This window comes from Aythya marila, assembly GCF_965140915.1.
Source record: "Aythya marila genome assembly, chromosome: 25".
NCBI lineage: Eukaryota > Metazoa > Chordata > Aves > Anseriformes > Anatidae > Aythya > Aythya marila.
The window spans coordinates 6,506,747-6,525,217 of NC_139066.1; the positions used below are offsets into that span (position 1 = coordinate 6,506,747).

Genomic DNA, 18,471 nt, shown 5'->3' on the forward strand with positions numbered 1-18,471 from the left:
GGGGAGGGAGTCCAGCTGCGGCCCCTGCGTGGGGTCGACAGTAGAGACGCTCCCTCCCCCCCCCCCCCCGGGAGGCAGCGCGTGGATCAGCCCGCCGCGGAGGGCGGGCCGGGGCGAGCTGGCGCTGCTACAGGGCCCGGAGGGCTCAGCCGGGATTAACCCGGCCAGGGCCCGCCTGAGGCCTCCGCCGGGATTAGCGGCAGGGACGGGCAGCAAATCTCTGTTCCGGCACAGGAGCTGCCTTTATTTATTTATTTAGTTAGTTAGTTAGTTTTTTTTTTTTTTTTCGTCTGGTCTTCATAAAGCAGGGGGATGCCTGAGGGTGCTCGTCGCTAGGTTTGAGCCGTTCCGAGCTCGTCCTGTCCAGACAGAAGAGACAGAGGCTGCGCTTCGAATGCACAGGGGGTGGGTTTATTTAGTGTAGGCAAGAGAAAGAACAAAACCTTTATTGATTCAGGTACTCGTGGCTAGGCAGGTACACGACACCAGACGCGGAGGATCGGTGTGGGTTCCCTCTGCGCTGTGCTCAGGTGGGGGCAGGCTCTGGGTGGCTGAGGCCCTCCAGTCCCACGGCCTCCTGCAGGGAAGCGCCGAGCATGGCCAGCAGTGGCACAGCGGCCAGGAAAGCACCGCAGCTCCGGATGGGTTCAGGAGCGATTTCCCTGTGCGTGCAGCATTTAAAGTCGTCCCAAGCCCACCTCCATGCTCTTCTGGAGCCCTATCCGTGGCTGCTTTCTCCACCAGCATCATGAGAGACAAAGGCTATGCCCAATACAATTCTGCACTATCAACTCTTCCCAAACAGCCACATCCCACGTGGTGGGAGAGGTTTGTTCCTGCCTTCAATTTGTAGCAATTATCATTGCTGTGTTTAAGTCTGACCTGGTGCATGCACCATCTCTGAGCAGAGGCTGTCTGGGCTGCCAGCTCCAAGTCATCCCTGTCACCGAGACATTGGGGGACAAGACCTTGCAGCACCACTACCTGTATGGAATTGGTCCATCCTCCCCACAGCACAGCGTCAGCAGCAGAGGAGAGCAGATCGTAAAGCCAAGGCAGTGTATGGAGCCGCCATAGCTGCAGGAAGGCCCTGACAGCTTACTCTCCCGTGGCTGGAAGACTAAGAGGCAGGGTTAAGCTTTTGAACAAGCTGCCTGGAGCCTTGCGCCTTCCTGTGTCTCACAATATGTTGGTTGAAGTCCCCAGACATACTCTGACCATCCCATGGCTCTAGATGCATTGTAGGTATGAGCTGTGGTCTGTAGGGGCGATAGCATTAATGGGCTGGGGGTATACATCGTAATAAAGAGAATAAAGCTTCAGACCTCTGGAAGCCTCAAACTAGCAACAGTATGTTGTCTGCCTGTGCCAGATGGGGGAACAGGGTAATAACTCAAGTGAGATCCCACTGGGAGCATTCTTCTGCATTGAGTGGGAAGAGGGGGGCTCAGCTCGGGGCTTTGGAGCCTATACTGGTGTTGGTCTGCTTGGAGAAGTCTGAGACAAGGAACAGCCCTACGGTTTCATTAAAGCCCAGTTTGCTGCTGCCTGCTAAAAATACAGAAGTTTTGCTTGGCGGAAACCAAATGTAAATCAGTTACATGAGCACAAAAACACACTCTGCTCTGACTGCTGAACCTCATCTCCGGTGTTGGGGGGGGCGGAGAGGATAGCTTTTTTTTTTTTTCCTCTTTCTCTCTCTCTTTTTTTTTTTTTTTTTTTTTTGCTACTTTAGATGCAACTACATACTGGTTCAGGACTCCCCAGTGCCAGGGTCAGACTACAGGAAAAGCAGGTTTCTTACAGTCTTGCCTCCTGCATGAAACAGCCCAGTTCCTGGCCAGGGCAGGGAGGGAGGAGAAAGGGTGTCAGCTTATTGTACAGCCACCCTTTTCCTTAAATGGGTTCTTGTCCTCAGGGACACCTTTCAACAGTGGGTCCTCTCCTGCCATGGATTCGACGTACTCCTTGATCTCTTTGCCGGTCTTGGAGACCTGCAAGGAAGGAAGGAGATGCCCCGCATGGGTTACAAGAACAAGCCATCACTGCAGACCTGTACTCTTGCTCGTCATCTGCCTACAAACCCAGTTGCTCCTTTGGGAGAGGAGAACTGTAGAGCTACCCATGGCTGTGGTATCCCCAAGAACATCTCCATGGGGCTGCAGCTACAGGACTGTGAGACACGAGGCTAAACCCCAAGAGGAAGCTTGTCTTGAGGCAATAGGTTTGAACTCACATGCTTGTGCCTGTATATGAGGTTTAATTTTAGGGGGTTGTGGTTTGTTTTCCCTTCATAGCACAATCAGGTCAGAACATTACCCCAGGAAAAGCCCATTTCCATTTTGGATGAAATACTCACCATTTGCCTCTCATTCTTCACCTCCTTTTTCAGCTGATCCAGTTCCATCTTCAACAGTTCCTTCTCTGTCATATCCTGAGCCATTTTGCCCTGTAACCACACATAAATGGCATTTGCTTAAACTATAGATGGGCTTCGCCTAGGGCACATTAGGACTATTAGTTTGGCTGTAACACTATTGCAAATGCTGGTAACATCTCAATTACTCTCATGTTGAGAGAGGGGCTGAAGCTTTAGAAGCACAACAAAACAAAACAGAAAACACAACACACATTTCAAAACACTTTGTATTAACATCTGCAGTAGGCAGATTTTTGTTTGCTTGTTCTCACTAGACAAATCAAGCAAAAGGTGCAGTTTGAGGGCAGCTGAGGAGGATCTAGCCTAGTTCTTAAAGAGGTTTTTGCCTACCACAGAGGCTGTTTCCCAACAGCATGAGGAGACCAGTTCAGCGGGGCCAGCTGAGCCCAGAGAAAAACTAGGGCTATTGGATTAGCAGCCCCTTAGGAGGACACAGATGGGAATGCATCAAATTTCTCAGTGTCTCCTGAACAAGCAGAGCAGCATAAATGCAAACTAGATTTATCTAGTGTGTCTGCTTGGGCAGGAGCAGCTTTGCAGGTTTTCCGAGGAACTACCAACTCATGAAGATAGAGGCACCTACAATAGTGTTTGTGCCTGGAGGAAGCAAAGCCACTTACCTACAGGGACAAGGAGCTGCCCCCTCTCAGTGGTGGAGCTGTTCAGAAACCCATATGTGCTGACAAGATGCTGTCCTTTGCACCCTCACTGTCCTGCTGTGGGCTTGAAGACTCCTTTGTATCTCCCAGCCAGTAGCAGGGAGCAGATGTCTTTGGTCCTTAAGCTGATAATAGACTCAGGCAAATAAGCTGGTCAGGTGTTGAGTATTAGCCTCAAAGCCCAGGGTAATCAGTGGTAGGGCTGCAGGGAAGGGAAGGGAAGGGAAGGGAAGGGAAGGGAAGGGAAGGGAAGGGAAGGGAAGGGAAGGGAAGGGAAGGGAAGGGAAGGATGGAGAAGTGCTTTGTGAAGCTGATGGCTAAGGCACTTGTAAAGCCCCTGATTCCAACTGTGGATGTCTTAGTCTGTGTGGCAGTTAGATCCTGACCTGCCTGGCAGACATGGAGTAATGGGAACATCCCCTGTGCATGTTGGAGCAGGCGTCACCTGTTTCAGAAGGGATGAAGAGGAGGGGAGCTGGGGCAAGAAAACCATGAGGAGTTAGAGAGAAGCTTGGGTAGCTCTTGGCCCTTGAGGGTGTGAGAAGCAGAGCCAGTGCTGGAGGAAATTCATTATTTCCCTCATCCTTGTACTCATGTGAGGAGGGAGGCAAGCACTCATGGGTCTGTGGGCTCAGTATGGGTGTTTTGCTGCCATCTGTCCCATGCAAAATTGCTGAGGCTGTGGACAGAGCTCAGGAGGCCCTGAGGAAGTGCCTGCAGGCCACTCTTGTCCACTGCTCCAGTGGGATGTCTGTCAACTGTGACACGGGGCTCCCCTTCTAGCCCACCTCCCCACAGGCGAGCAGAGCTGGGGAAACACTCGCTTCCTCTCCTGGTGTTCCCCTGCCTCTCCCTGGCTCTCCCAGCGCCAATGCCTGAAGGTGGCTGGAGAGGTCATATGCTTGTGGGGCATCCCTGTGGGGGCTGGGACATTGAGGGACCCGCAGGCCCTGCGTCAGCAGTGCTGCGAGCTTCAAAACCCGGCGCCGAGGAGGCTGGGGAGGAAGTGGGCGCTCAAGCTCAGCACCATGTCGGAGCTGCAGCAGCTGCAGCAGTGTGACATCCCCGCAGCCAGGCAGGTCCTGCGCGACAACCACTGCAATCTCCACCGGGTCGCTGACTACTGCGAGAGCAACTATGTGCAGGTGAGGGCGTTGAGGGACAACATGGGGTGAACTGTGATGTCGGAGTCAGCTAGGAGCCTTATCAAGCTTCTTATTGAGATGGTGGTACTTGTGGATGAGGGTGGGGGGTGGGGAGGGTGGTGTGATGGTGAAGACTCTTGGTGATGGCAGCTCAAGCCTCCCCACTCACTTCCTACCCAGCAGTGAAAGCTCTCAGGGTTTATCGCGTGCTTTGGTTTCTCGTAATGCTCCACAGATGCTTCTCTGCTCAGCTCTCAGAATTAGGACTGGGACAAAGGGAAAGTCATCCAAGGGTTTTTGCCATCAGAGATAACCAGGGAGGGGACCATGAACACCAGCTCAAGCTGTCCCTGGGGTTGTGGAGGTGTCTCCTCACAGGACAGGGGCAAGCTGGGTATCTGCACAGGGCTCGCCCCCACCACATGTCCTGATGTAGAGTGGGCACAAAGCTCTGCTGCCATCAGCTTCCCTCCTCCTCCTCCCTGCCTTGATCCCCTTGTGACCAGCTGAAGGAAAGGTGGGGCAGGGGCTTTTGGGATACAGTAGAAGGGAAAAGGGTTGCTTTGGCCCTGTATGCTGAGGAGAGTGTCTTGACAACGGGGTCCCCTTGTGCTTTAAAGGATCCTCTCTTGGTGGCATCACTCATGCATGGCAGAACCCTGCATTGTGCCACTGCACCAGGACGGTGCTGTCCCTGTCCAGGGAGGAGTCACCATCATCTCAGTGCCAGAAAAGCTGAGCACTGCTGACTGTCTGGTGTTTGAGTCCTGCTGGCTGAGCTGTAGGAACTGTGATGCATTTGGAAAGAAGAAGCATCTTCACTTCCATATGACCCCAGCGTGCAGATGGTGGCAGGAGGGTGAACGTGACGTGGTGTGGTATCAGCTGTCTCAGCTTGGCTCACCAGGTGTGTTTTGCCCTCCAGGCGAGTGATAAGCAGAAGGCGCTGGAGGAGACAATGGCATTTAGCACCCAGTCCCTGGCCAGTGTAGCGTACCAGGTCAGCAGCCTGGCCACCACTTTGCTCCAGCTGCTAGACCTGCAGGTGGCCGAGCTGCGGAAGGTGGAGGCCAACATCAGCTGCGTGGCTCAGGTGTGTCTGTTCTCCAACCACTGACATTTCATGTTGGGTCCATGTTGCTGTGAGATTTGGGCCCTGAAAAGGGTGGGGTGGTCTCCAGAAAAAGGGACTGTTATTGAGAATATTTGGACAGCTTAAAAGGACTGGAGACCATCCTTCAACATGGTTTCAAGAGCCCATCAGAGCATCTTGCAGTGCTTGATCTCTCACCCCAGGGTGATGGTGGTCACCCAACAGGTTGTTGAAGGACAAGTCCACCTGGGGCTCAGAAACCGTTGTCTTCTGGGGGGTGGGAGGGAGCAGGCACTGTCTCAGTGTGGGTGTTTGCAAGTAATGGTGAAGGGGACCATGGGAGCCACCTGTGAAGCCACCTGCAGTGTGGAGCAGTCGTGTTGCTTTACCTGCTTTCTCCCCTCAATGGAAACTGGTGTTATCCTCTTGGAGCCTGAGGACACTGGTGCAGAGCTCTGCAACCACCCACCTTCTTCCTGACACTTGAAAGTTGCCTGGAGCTTTTACTGCCATGGAAGGGACCTGGCAGTCACTCTGGAAGCAGCAGGAAAGTGGCTGAGACTTGCAAATTCCTCACCATTGTCTTATGCCTTTGCTCTTCCGTTTTAGGAAAGGCCAAATCCACTGCAGGTGGATATGGTGGCATCAATGGCATTGCTTGCCTTGATGAGATGTAGAAGAGCTGGTTCTGACCCCATGACTTCTATGGGGGCTCCACACAGGACAGCGGGATCAGGCTGAAGCTTGAATTAGGCCTGATCTCTGGCTTATTTTATAGGCAGGGAGAGGGAGATGTGGGGAGGTCTGTGAAGGGCTGGTGGGACTTGGAGGTGGCAGCAGAGGCGGGGAGAACCCAGGAGGGGATGGTGGTGATAATGCCATCTCCACAGAGGATTGACATGCACAAGGAGAAAGTTTCTCGACGGGAGATTGGCTCATTGACCATCAGCAAGAGGTTTCCAGCCCACCAGAAGATCATGTCACCTCCCAGCCCACCCTGCCTGGAGCCCTACTACAGGAAACCCCTCAACTTTAGCATCCTGGATGACATTGGTCATGGCATAAAGGTCAGCCTGGTGATGGGGTCAGCATGAGGAGGATGTCCCATGGAAAGGTGGAGGCTCAGATGGGCTTTCTCAGTCCCCAGTGACCTGGGGTTATGCTGGTGGGTGCACAGATGGGCTCAAACCCCTCCTGGATGGAGAAGTGTGTGTGTGGGGGGGTCTGTCTGTACTCTCCCCCAGCCCATCCCAGAACTCATCCCACTGGGGCTCAGTGGTCCTATCTTGGGGCAGGAGGAGAATAGGGCATGGTCAAATGCAGCCAGAAAGACACACAATGCTTGAGTTGCTTGGCCAAGGCTGGCAGCAATGCTGGGGCCAGGGCTGAGCCGCTGTGCTCTCACTCCCACAGTGCTTTTTCAGCACCGAAACTGCTCTCATCAGCTGCCCTTGCCAGAAGGTGCTGGGGGGGAAGGGTGGTGGCGGTGTTCAGCGGAATCACGAGTACATGAACAGTGTGAAACCACCACGGGGCTAGAGGGGAAGTGGTGGTGCTGGAGCTGCTGTTCCCACGGTGGCAATACAGCACTGCAGCACCAGCACTTTCTGCTGCTTGGCTGTTTCCGTCAGCTGGGGCAGCTCCCAGCTCCCTGGACCACCTGGCAGCATCCCTTGGGGAAGGGTGGAGCAAAGAGCACAGGTATGCTGCTGCCCACAGGGACATCGGGGTGCAGTGTGCTTGTCATGTGTCCGTGTTTCCTTCTGCCTGCAGGACCACAGCACCCAGCTCTCCCGCACAGGCACCCTGTCTCGGAAAGGGATTAAGTCAACCACACAGTCTGCAGGCACCCTGGGGTGAGGCTTCCAGGGGCAGGGGGAAGGGGGTGCAGCAGTGGGGACTTTATCTTTCTGGACCAGCTGTGACCATCAGGGCCAACACAATGCTGGTGTCACTGAGCAGGTGGCAATGGTGGTTACACAGCCACAAAGTGCACTACAGGTTCATGTGATGCTGCTGTCATTGGTGTCCTGTCCCTAACCCCATGCCAAGGCACTTTCTGTAAAGGAGGTGCAGTGGGAGGAGGAAGGGGGCTCAGTGGCTACTCTGCTTTCAGGAGGAGCACCCGTGTCCCTGAGCCCATACAACCACCTGTGGTTCCTCTGGGAAAGCTCTCCACAGCCTCGTCCACCTCCTCTCTGACATCAGTCAGGTACAGGCACGGTTCTGAAAGGCCCAGGGGTCAGTGGGCCTGGGGCAGCCATGGTCACCCTGCTGCTCTGGGGAGCTTCCACTTGCAGAGAGGTTTTGGTTTTATATACATATATGTGTGTGTGTGTGTATATATATATATGTATATATATGTATATATATAAATACATATATATATGGTTTTGGGGAGTTTGAGATTCACCGCTCTAGTCAGTGCTCATCTCTAGAACAAAAATACCTTTAAAGAGAGGGTACATAATGGGGAAACTGACGCATGGAGTGAGGAAATGGTTTGCACAGGGTTAGCACACAGATGCTGAGGTCCCTGACCATGGTGACCACAGTGGGTGTCACCCTGTGCTGGCATGGGGCAGGTGTCTGTGTTCAAAGACAAGGGGCTGAGCCGCAGATCTGGCCTGGCTCCTCTGACCTGGCATTGCCTCTGAACCCCCAGCTCAACTGGAGCCCTGGGAGACACTGGTGAAGGCATCCCTGCAGCACCAGCACTCCTGTCCCTCCCAGGGCCACCTCCCCTGGCTGCAGCCACTGTCCTGCCACCTTCACCTCTCCCCACAGACCTACCCCCCCCACCGCTGGGGGACCTGGCCTTACCTCCACTGGACATCATCCCCCCAGGTGAGTGCTGAGGTGGTTCAGAGGTGCTCATCATGGGGGAAACAGGGACACAACTGTTGCATGCGGCCCCTGTTCCATGTGGAGCCCTTTTTCCCCCATTGCTTTTTTGGGGGGGAATTTGCAGTTTCTGATGACCTCGAGCCACTGCTGCTGCCACCACCAGCTTTGCCTGACCTTGAAGATTTCACCCCACCACTGCCACCAGATGTGGAGGAGCCCCCCTGGGTCCCAGCAAGCTACCTGGAGAAAGGTACAGCAGCTCTAGGTTCAGGTCCACCAGGATCCACCAGATTTCTTTGCCCCGTTGAGCCTCTGACCTCATCCACAGCACCAAGGGAGCAACTGTGCTCCCCCTAGAGGACAGCACGGAGGGGCTCACACCTTCTCTCCTGCCCTCCCTGGTGGTGAGTTGTCCTGGAGCTGGCCTTGTCCTGCTCCATGGCATTTCTCTCCCTCTTCTCACAGTGGTGACCCTCTATCCCTATGCACAGCAGAAGGACAACGAGCTCTCCTTCCAGCCCGGGGCCCTCATCTACGTCACACGGAGGTACTCGGATGGATGGTGTGAGGGTGTCATGGGCGAGGAAGTAGGTTTCTTCCCTGGCAATTATGTGGAGCCCTTCTGAGTGCCAGGGGTAGGCACCCTCTGCACCCGCAACCCCTGATCACCCACCTGGCTCAGCTGCATCCACTCATGCTGAGGCTGCAGGAGGTGTGGAGGGCTCTGCTATGCATTGAATTTTGGCTTTGCACAGATGGTGTTCTGCACAGCTCAAAGCTTTTGCTGCAGCATGGCGAGGGCAGCCATGCTGGGGCTCCATCTCAGATGCTGTGACCCTCATTGCTGCACCCTGGCAGCCTCCAGCACCAAGTGCATCCCCACTGCCTGCTCCCTGCACCTCTCTCACCCATGTTTTATTTTTTAATTACACCAGAAATCACTGCTGATAATGTGGTAAAGGTTCAGCACTAGGGCAACTCATGCTGCCTGAAACGTGGAGGGCAGCAAGCCTGAAATCCCTTGGACTAGCCCTGGTGATGCTCTCTGGGAGGCCCCAGGGTATAGCAGAACCAAAGCTCAGAAATCATGAATGATCATGGGTGCAAGGAGGACAGAAGCACTCTAGCAGTAACCCCAAAGAAAATGCTTGTTGTGCCCAGCTGCTTGAGTAATGGGGAGAGGGCGGGGGGGGGGGGGGGGGGGGGGGGTGAGAAGCTGAGCCAAAAGATGCTGCAGAACACTATTTGTATAATTGTAACCCAGCCCCATTCCCTGTGCCCTCCCACCCCCACCCTGTCTGCCTCCTTCAGCAGTCCAAGGAAGAGAAATGCCATGTACATGCACCTCACAGCCATTTCAGCCATTTCACACCCAGGTTTATGTTCTGGATAAAAATAAACTGTGTATCTGTAATATATAGATATATATCTATATACATATATATGTATTTTTTTAATTCCATGGCTTTGAGTTCCACACAGTTGAACAGGGTCCAGAAGAGGAAGAACAAAGAGAGAGAAAAATTAAATAAATGAGGAACAACTCAGGGCTGCTTTGGTTATTTCCTTACCGCTCAGATTTGTTGCCAGGATTTCTATGCTTTGAAGTAGTTACAAATCACCCTCTGGGGCCGTTAAGGCTGTGGATAAATCCAGGAAAAGCCAACACCAGAGAGCAACAAATGCTGCAGGTCCCCCCTGCAGAGTGCAATTAGAAGGGGCAATTAATACTGCAGTGGGGCAGGAGGGCACAGAAGGTTTAGCCTCCAGGGATCCAGTACCAGGAGAAATGCCAAAGCACCACACCTCCCTCTCCAGCTGGTGGGTAGTTTCAGCACCTCTTGACCAGGTCACACCTGAAGTCACAGGGGAGTCAATACAATTCAGCAAACACAAGTAGACAGCTGGTAAGACTGTCTCAATGTGGAGGAACCTGTCTGCATCAAGAATGCAGGGGACCTTCTGCCCTGGAAGTGAAAGCAGCGGGTGGAAGAAGAAAGTGAAGTCAGGTCCTCTTCCCTGTAGTGGGACATGGCCTTTGTGCCCATACCCTGGGAAAGTGGGGTGGGGGCAATGGGAGCTAAACAATCATAGAATGGCTTGGGTTGGAAGGGACTTTAAAGATTATCCAGTTCCAACCTCCCTGCCATGGGCAGGGATGCCACCCACCAGATCAGGTTGCTCAGGGCCTCATCCAATCTGGTCTTGAACACCTCCAGGGATGGGGCACCCACAACCTCTCTGGGCAACCTGTGCCAGTGCCTCACCAGCCTTTGAATGAAGAATTTCCTCCTAACAGTGAATCTAAATCTCCCTCTCTTTTATTTTTTTTTTTTAGTTTAAAACCATTCTCCCTTGTCCTGTCATTATCTGACTCAGCAAAAAGTTGCTCTCTGTCTTCTTTATAAGTCCCCTTTAAGTACTGAAAAGTTGCAGTAAGGCCACCCTGGAGCCTTCTCTTTAGGCTGAAGAGCCCCAGCTCTCTCAGCCTTTCTTCATAGGAGATATATATATATATACTTTTTTTTTTTTTGCAAGGTACCACCTTTCCAAAAGGCTTTCTGCTACTCTTCTTCCCCACACCCACCCCACCCCAGAAAATAAAGTCTTAAGCAACAATTATCTCCAGCAAAAGGCTCACCAGCTGAGCAAGGAGGTGTGAAGTGTATGGCAAGCTGTGGAGCCTGGGCAGCACAAATTTCATGGATTAAATTTCTAATAGCTTCCTGAAGAGGCAAGGAGCCCTCATAGCATCAGGTTGAAGGTGACAGCACGCAGTTTCTGCGTGGCAAGCAAAGATGAGCAGGAGGAGAGCAGGGTAAAGTCGAGAGGAAGCATGTGCAGGGCTCAGCCTTCAGGAAAGCTGGCTTCTGGATTTTAAAGAATTGCTCTTGTGAAGTTAAAAGGGAAAAACAAAAAACAAAAACCACGCTGTTAGTGTTGTCAAGCACCGACACTGGAGTTGATGTCCAAGCTGCATAGAGAAGACGTCATCTCAACATGGCAATGGAAAAGGGAAAGGCTGGGGTGAGGGGTGGGTAGAGAAAGTGCTTTTACTACTGGGGAGAAAGGAGCGTGGAGAGGAAGGCAGGAAAGCAGCCCAGGAATCAGAGTCCCAGTGAGTAGTGCCAGATGATCATGGAGTACAGGACCTGACCCCTCCAGGACTCTCCTTTCCCAGATGCTTATGGTAAACAAGCCTCTTTTGAGCTATCTTCAACACTTCTTGAGGACATCCTGGAGATAGCGGGTGACCTCTGTAGCTGACTCCCAGGGAACAACAGTGGCCTGGAAAGCTCCAGGTTGCTTATTCTCCATCTCTTGCGTCATCCGGTGCATGGGGTAACCCTTCCGTGGGAAAGCAATATCAGCTGAAGTCAAAGTCACAGAAGGGCAGAAGTCATTGGCACCGTCTCCCACATAAAAGACCCTCTCAAACTCCACCTCTTCCTGGGCTCTCTCTGCCAGATACTCTGTTAGGATTTTGCGTTTGCACATGTTGGCTGGGCAGTCAAGGCACTTGTGGCTGTGGTAGGGCCCCAAGGTGAAGTACCCCCTTTTGTCAAAGCTGGATGGGTTGCTGAAGATTTTGCGGAAGAGAGAGTAGAAACCAGCTGCCCTCAGATTGCATTCAATGCCAAACATGTTGGCATCGGAGATGAGGATGATCTCAAAGACTTCATGGTTCTTGGAGAGGAACTGGAAGAGGTCAGGCATGCCAGGGGACAGGGGAATGTTCTCATATACAGTCTTGAAGTCCCCCATCTTGACACCTTGGTCTCCCATGTACGTCAGGACACGCTGCATGTACTCGTTGTAGAAGCCCTCACAGAAGGTCTGCCGGATGTGCTCTGGAAGTGCCTGCCCTGGTGCTGCCCTGATGATGGAGTCATCACTGTTCTCATTGATGATGGTCTCATCAAAGTCGAAGATGAGGAGGTACTTTGGAGGCTGGGAGCTGGCCATACCAACACCCTGTGAGGTGGAAGAGTAAAGCCCAACAGTTAGTCCAAGGCGCTTTGCTTTGGACCCAGCACAGTGAGGGCAATAAACACAATAGCAAGAGGCTGCCAACTCCACAGAGCAATGTTTCTTAGCTAAGTTATCATTGCCTGTCTTTTGCCATGTCGCTTGTTAACCCCGCTGAGGGTTGGGTGGGGGGGTAGTCCACTGCTGACATACCTTAGCCCTAACTCTAAGGTGTTTATTCTTCCTACAGAGAGATCATTTTGCTACTGCCAATTCCTTTACTGCAGTCAAGGTGGTTGGTGTGCTAAGCTACCGCCATACATGTCCTTCCAAAGGACATGGACAGCATTAGCCTTGGGGAGTTTATGTGCAGCAAGGGTCCTGTGGAGGGGACGGAGCAGTTTGCTCCCCACCCCACTCCTGTCACAGCTGAAAAACGGGATTTGTGTCCCTGTAAACCCCTCTTGCTGCTCCTTCTTGTAGGCTCACCTGTTCAAGGACAAGTCTGGCTCTTCCTAAGAGGAAAAGACTTTGCAGGTTAATTTTTGCTCTGTCACCTGGACGTGGTTTGCCTCTGGGTTGGGCTCTGCAGGCACCATGGGCTCCCAAGAGGCCCAGGGTAACTCAGAGCTGGGGCCTGCCTGTCTCTAAAAACAAAGTAAAACCATGTTGCTGACAATGTGTGAAGCCAGAGAGCCCCAGCCTCTCAGTGTTGAACCCAGCAGCATCTGCTGACTGCCCCCAGCTGGTCTCTGTGCACATCTCATGTGTGTCAAGAGATGTGCAGGACAGATACTTTACTTCTGCTCCCTGACCCTGAGAAGAGACAGAGAGGTCAAAACAGATGAGAATCACACTGACCTTAAACAGGCATGGCAGCCCAACACCCTCACAGCACCTTTTCATTTTAAGACCATCACTCTCCAAGCACCGCTTTGATGAAGGTCCTGTTTAGGGCTCTCTGTGCTGGTCTCCTCACTGCAAACCACAAGGGTGATGTTGGTTAATCACTTTGTTTTCCCTGTCTGTCACCTTCGGATACTGTATCAGAAGTCACAGTGCACTCAGAAACATGTGGCTCCAGCTTGCCAACGTGGAGTGGTGCGCTGAGTTGTCTATGTCCTGCAGTGAGCTTCCAAGCTCGCAACCTTTTATACCAGGAAATAAACAATTAAATGACTCTGTAGAGAGCAGGGTGAGTGGCCATGCACCTGAGCCCCCTTAATACTCCCAAGTGCTCAGGCTTTGTCACATATTAAAGGATCCAGCTCAGCAATATACCCTGCCAACATGTCCTGTTCCGTGATTGTCCTGATTTTCTTCCAGTATAGTTTGGGTCGTTTTTAATTAAAAAAAAAATATATATATATATATAAAATATTTTTTTTTTAAAGGGAGTCATTATCTTGGAATGAAAAAAGGGCTCAGGCAGCTCCAGTAAAGACATGCCAGTCTGCCACCCCAGAGCAAAGTCAGGCCCCAGACTACTTCCCCTGAATTGTGCCGACCTCTTGTGGTCCATAGTGATAAAAACAGAGTGACAGAAAAGCTCAGAATGCTAAACCTCACAGATCAACCTCTTTGGGAACTTTGGCAGACAGTCAGAATAAGGAAAAACATACTGGGAAGTGGGAAATTTCAATTGTTTGCTAGTACCGCATCTTAGCTGAAGCTAGGAGGATTTCAATGTTCTTTTTTTTTTTGACATTAGCATCACAATAGGAAGTTTGTTATCTGAAGGTGATTTATTCGGGATGTGTCTAGTTTTAATTCTAGCATCAGGCTATTTTGGCCACAGTTGCTGAATCCACCAAAACAAAACATAACTGCAAAGCAAATATAGCATACTGCAAAAGAAAGTGGTCACTGAAAATTAAACCCCAGTTTAAAATTTTGTAAAAGCAACTTTTTATGAAACCTTCAAACCAAAATCTAGTTACTCAGATTCATAGAATGGTTTGGGTTGGAAGGAACCTTAAAAATCATCCAGTTCCAGCCCACCCACAATGGGCATGGATGCCTTCCACTAGGTCAGGTTGCCCAAACTAACTTCTATGTTAAAATTTTCCATCAAAAGATGATGCTTATTAACAGACACGACTTGAAACAAAATGAAGTTACAGACAGCCTGGAGGTAAAATTAGTCATTGTGATTTTCAAGTCCTAATCAAAAGAAACAAGAAAAAAAGTATTAAATGTGTGTGGAAGAGTAATTGCATTTTTTTCCTTTTAATTCTAAAGTGGCGTCAACAGTGAAAAAATAATTTTGGTTCAAACCATAAGGATGCATTATGGTAGCAAGTCACAGGCACATGGAAAGAGCCCTGGAACAGCTGGTTAGAGCCCCCATGGATGACAGCAGTTACAGGCAGCTATAAGAGATGATGTGGCTATAACAAGCTTATCTGACTCCTGAAAGAGCTTTCTTGGGTCTAAGATTTTTGTATTTTGCAAACAGAAAACAGAACAGATTTCAACAGATTCCACACATGGGCAGATGAGGTTGAACATAGATATTAACAGAAATCTTATAGTAGTTTATAGTCCCTTTAGCGTTTGTCATCTGAGGTTCCCCAATCCCCTTATATGTAGTCATCTCTCCCAAATTAAAGTTTTGTTATAAATATTTGAAAACAAAACAAAAACAAACACACAAACACAAATCTATGAGCTGGAGAAAAGCCAGGTTGGTTCATTTTAGCTTGTCATCCTTTTAGAGCTGACCAGCATGAGGTCTGAAGGACCATTAGCCACCCAGGTCTCATGTGAATTTGCCCCATTGCAAGCTCCTCCCTTCAGTGACATCACTTTACTCTCACTGAAGTGCCATGGACATCAATAGCCCCATTGGGGATAAATCTAGCTGTGTCCATCAGCTGGAAAACAAAATCAGTTGTTCCACCAGGCTCATTGCTCCCAGTGTTGCCAGCACTGACACTGCAGTGACGTCCCTGTTACCCTGAAGAGCCTCAGACCAGCCCCAGGGGTTTGAGGTGAGTGCTCAGGCAGCAGCATCCCCCATTCCCTCCAACCCACTCGAGCACCCGCAGACATGTTCAGAGATGAAATCTGGCAGACAGGAAAATGAAGCATCTGGGGACAATGAAATATCCCACCCCTTGCTCTGAGCAGATACTCTCCTTTCCTGGACTGTCCAAGGTTGTGGCAGAAGCATGAGACCACTGGACCATTTTCAGTGTCAACTTGGATTCTTGCTGCCCCATCCAGTGGCAGGAGATATGATTGTCCCTGCCATGCTTCAGCAAGAGGCCTCTTCCAATCTCAGCCCTCCTTGACACCACTATTAATTGCATCAATATGTGCATTACTTGTATGAGAGGAGGAAATAAAATCTAAGACAGTGTTATTTTGTGAATAAAGATCCAGGATGGGACTTTTCACTGCTGGCCTTCAGGGTAAGGCTGGACAAATCATGTTTTTCCCGTGTGCTGTTTTCTCCTTACGATTTGGAAATATGAGGTATCAGAATTAAATCTTCTTAAGAGATTGATGCTTTTTCTCTCCATCTAAAGATAACCAGGCTGAACTGTAGCTACATTCCAAGATTTGGCAACAGCCACATTAAACCCAGACTCTGCCACAAGGTGGAAGGCAGTAGAGACAAGACAAAATACTCAACAAACGTCCCAGCTCTGAAGTACTCTGACAAATACAGCCAGGAGCATGGGGAGGCTGTGGTGCTAGCAGGCAGGGTGGGCACAGCTGACTCTGTATGGGCTGGGGGGCAGCCCAGGCTTCCCTTGTGGTGGTGCGGATGACCAAATCCCTCCACAACTTTGCACCTCACGGCTCCATGAAGCAGCAAGCCATGGTACCGCTCCCACCAGAGCTATTTATACACGGAGATGACTCACCGAGCAACTGCTTCCTGGAAGAGTGTCCTTCCACCTTCTGTAAAAAAGAAGTCCTTCCAAAATAAAATAAAAGTGGCCGTGCTTCCTAACATTATTCAAAGCCTGAATGTTGAAACAGAAAATGAAACACAAAGGGTTAAACAAGCAATTCAGGATGAGGGTCAAAATACGCCTGATAAAAGCAGTGAGCTGTTGGTGTCACTGACAGAAGAATTTCCCAGGGTAGTTTATCCCTAAAATCTTGATGTTTTCTGTCCCTCCAGTCATCCTCAGGCATCTTTCTGCCTCACAGAAGCCCAGAGTGGAAAGGCTGGAAACCAGGAGTATTTGCCTCCCTTGTTATCTCCACAGTTACTGCTGTGCATCCCAGGGGAACTCCACCCTGCCATGGGATTTAGGGCTTAATCCCATAACGGGTTCAATGCAGGACAAGTTGCAGGGAGAAGAGCAGCACTGTGCTGCACGCTCACCCTCTGCTGCAGGATCAGGCCCTGTGCAAACGCAGACAGGGATCAGCACCTGGTTTCAGAGCTGGCTACTTCTGAGCTTTGAAAGCAAATGGGGCACTGGGGCATTTCCCAGTTGTAAGAACAGTCCCTCAAGCAGATTTTAATCACCCTGCTTACTCTACTCATCTGCTCGTATGTTTTTGACGTTTTTAAGCTTATCAAACCATTTGATGTTTCTGGAGCGTACAACCTTTTTTTTAAAATTCAAAATCCAGCCATTAACCTTTGGAAGACTTGTTTGACCACCCACTAGAACGGTATGAAAGTAAAAACAAGAGTCCTGTTGCCCCAAAAGCAAAGGAGAGGAAAATATTCCTCTCTAGCACAGACACCAGCACCACTGGACAGTTTTGCTGCTCCTGGAATTAAATCAGACCTGCTTGTGTCCCTGGCTCGGTCCATTTTTCAAACAGCTCCTGAACCAGAAGCTAATGAGCAAACCAGTAACAAATAACCAAACACTGGAGCTCAGAGCAGCACATCTCAGCCAGCCCTCACCCCATCTGCACGGTGTGGTGCCTAATTCCTGTCCTCCCCTCCACAGCGTCCTGTACCCGATAGCTCTCACTGCTCCCCGAATTCCTTTTGCAAGAGCAAATTAAAACACCTTCCCCGCAGCCACTAAGGCCAGGACTTGTCCTCCTAGCTCCCTTCCCATGCGTTCAGATGGGGTATTGCAGACACTCCAGTCACTCTGGGTGATGGGATGTTCCTTTCTTCCCCTGCTCTGTCTAGCAGAAAGCAAAACACAGCGTGCTCCCAGCCAAAGGCTCCCGAAACAAGCGTCAGGGCCAAAGCACCGCTCTCTGCCACCTCGACTCTGAAAAAAAAAAAAAAAAAAAAGCCGAAGCAGGTTGTTTTGGCCCTGAAACGCTGCACTTGGGAGGTGACGAATGCCGGATCCAGACAGATGGTGGCTGCTTTGCAGAGTTCAAAATCAGATCCCAGAGCCCGGCCCGGCGCCGCCGCTGCCGCCGGGCACACGCGTCCCCGGGGGCCGGCGGGCACCGACAGCGGCCGCTGCGCCGAGTCCGAGACCGACGCGTCCCGAACCGCTGCCCGCCGCCAAGGAGAAGGGCAGGTGCCGGTGCCGGTGCCAGCTCCCTTGTGGCCGCTCCTCGGGACCCGCCGGTACCGGCGACAGCCGCGGCAGGGCTGCCTCACGCGTGATCGGTGCCTGGAGGCTCCTGCCGGGTACCGGCACCTCCCGGGAGCGGCACCAGCCTCAGCGCTCCTCGGGTAGCCCCGCCGGATCGGTGCCTTCCAGGACCGGCACCAGCCGCCGGAGACTCCTCCCGAGCGGGCACCTCTCGGCACCGGCACCGGTCCCGGCAGATCGGCGCCCCCCGGAGCAGGCACCCGGCTCCCCCGCGCACCGCTCGGAGTCTTCGACCGGGGTTGCTACCTCCCGGTCCCGGCGCCAGCCGTTCCGGTGCCGACTCACGCCCGCTCAGCCCCCAGACCTTCCTTACCGGCTCGGAACCTCCCGGGCGCGCCCGGATCCCGCCGGTGCCCGTAGGCGCGCTCCCAGACCCGCGCACCCGCCGCGATCGGAGCCGGGCACCGGCGGCTCGGGAGCGCCTCGGGGCCAGCGCCGACGCCGGGGCTGCCGCGAGCGCGGCCCCTTTAAAGCGACGCAGCGAAGGCCCCGCGCCGCTCCACGGGACAACCGCAGTCCCGCAACGTCACCGCCCGCATAGCCAATCGCGGCCACGCCGGCGCACACCGAAGGAGGTGGTGCCCGCCGCAGCCCCGCCCCTACCGGCGCCCTCCCGCAGACGGGGGCGCAGGCAGCCCCCCCCCCCCCCCCCCGCAGGCCGGGCTTCGGCCCACCCCGCGCTCCCCAGGCCGCCCCGGCACAGCGCCGCCTGGCCCGGGGCGCGGCCGGCCGCAGGACCGCAGGGAGCACGGCGGCCACGTCCTCGCCCCGAGCC

At 52.4% G+C, this 18,471-nt stretch overlaps 3 protein-coding genes across 9 annotated transcripts; 1 reads left to right on the forward strand and 2 right to left on the reverse strand.

Moving 5' to 3' along the window:
* Nucleotides 1–1,681: 1,681 nt before the first annotated feature.
* On the reverse strand, nt 1,682–10,942 carry GNGT2 (G protein subunit gamma transducin 2). 2 transcript variants are annotated; one of them, XM_082778904.1, is made up of 3 exons: nt 10,826–10,942; nt 2,360–2,449; nt 1,682–1,994 (listed from the first exon to the last, which is right to left on the reverse strand). In XM_082778904.1, exons 1-3 carry the CDS (start codon nt 10,886–10,888, stop codon nt 1,869–1,871), a joined length of 279 nt encoding a protein of 92 aa, XP_082635030.1. In that variant the 5' UTR covers nt 10,889–10,942; the 3' UTR covers nt 1,682–1,868. The 2 variants fall into 2 exon arrangements, with proteins under 2 accessions (XP_082635030.1, XP_082635031.1); XM_082778905.1 differs by lacking the exon at nt 10,826–10,942 and adding an exon at nt 3,061–3,195.
* On the forward strand, nt 4,035–9,356 carry ABI3 (ABI family member 3). The gene is made up of 8 exons (XM_082779241.1): nt 4,035–4,244; nt 5,170–5,337; nt 6,228–6,404; nt 7,111–7,193; nt 7,454–7,549; nt 8,003–8,184; nt 8,309–8,434; nt 8,650–9,356. Exons 1-8 carry the CDS (start codon nt 4,128–4,130, stop codon nt 8,808–8,810), a joined length of 1,110 nt encoding a protein of 369 aa, XP_082635367.1. The 5' UTR covers nt 4,035–4,127; the 3' UTR covers nt 8,811–9,356.
* Nucleotides 9,460–18,223, reverse strand: PHOSPHO1 (phosphoethanolamine/phosphocholine phosphatase 1). 6 transcript variants are annotated; one of them, XM_082778900.1, is made up of 5 exons: nt 18,010–18,215; nt 17,145–17,357; nt 16,029–16,130; nt 13,015–13,131; nt 9,460–12,159 (listed from the first exon to the last, which is right to left on the reverse strand). In XM_082778900.1, the coding sequence occupies exons 4-5, from the start codon at nt 13,057–13,059 to the stop codon at nt 11,401–11,403; spliced, it is 804 nt and encodes a 267-aa protein (XP_082635026.1). In that variant the 5' UTR covers nt 13,060–13,131; nt 16,029–16,130; nt 17,145–17,357; nt 18,010–18,215; the 3' UTR covers nt 9,460–11,400. The 6 variants fall into 6 exon arrangements, 5 of the variants coding, with proteins under 5 accessions (XP_082635026.1, XP_082635025.1, XP_082635027.1 ...); XM_082778899.1 differs by lacking the exon at nt 17,145–17,357; XM_082778901.1 differs by lacking the exons at nt 17,145–17,357; nt 18,010–18,215 and adding an exon at nt 17,943–17,965.
* Between the last annotated feature and the right edge of the window lie 248 nt (nt 18,224–18,471).

Excerpts from the sequence above, each read along its gene's own strand:
- ABI3 (XM_082779241.1), top strand. The coding sequence starts at position 4,128 with ATGTCGGAGCTGCAGCAGCTGCAGCAGTGTGACATCCCCGCAGCCAGG. Across the intron at positions 7,194-7,453 it reads CAGTCTGCAGGCACCCTGGG|GAGGAGCACCCGTGTCCCTG; the intron begins GTGAGGCTTCCA and ends CTCTGCTTTCAG. Across the intron at positions 8,185-8,308 it reads ACTGGACATCATCCCCCCAG|TTTCTGATGACCTCGAGCCA; the intron begins GTGAGTGCTGAG and ends GGGAATTTGCAG.
- GNGT2 (XM_082778904.1), bottom strand. The coding sequence starts at position 10,888 with ATGAAATTTGTGCTGCCCAGGCTCCACAGCTTGCCATACACTTCACAC. Across the intron at positions 2,450-10,825 it reads CACACCTCCTTGCTCAGCTG|GGCAAAATGGCTCAGGATAT; the intron begins GTGAGCCTTTTG and ends GTGTGGTTACAG. Across the intron at positions 1,995-2,359 it reads TGAAGAATGAGAGGCAAATG|GTCTCCAAGACCGGCAAAGA; the intron begins GTGAGTATTTCA and ends CCTTCCTTGCAG.
- PHOSPHO1 (XM_082778902.1), bottom strand. The coding sequence starts at position 13,059 with ATGAAAAGGTGCTGTGAGGGTGTTGGGCTGCCATGCCTGTTTAAG. Across the intron at positions 12,160-13,014 it reads GGCTGCCATGCCTGTTTAAG|GGTGTTGGTATGGCCAGCTC; the intron begins GTCAGTGTGATT and ends TCCACCTCACAG.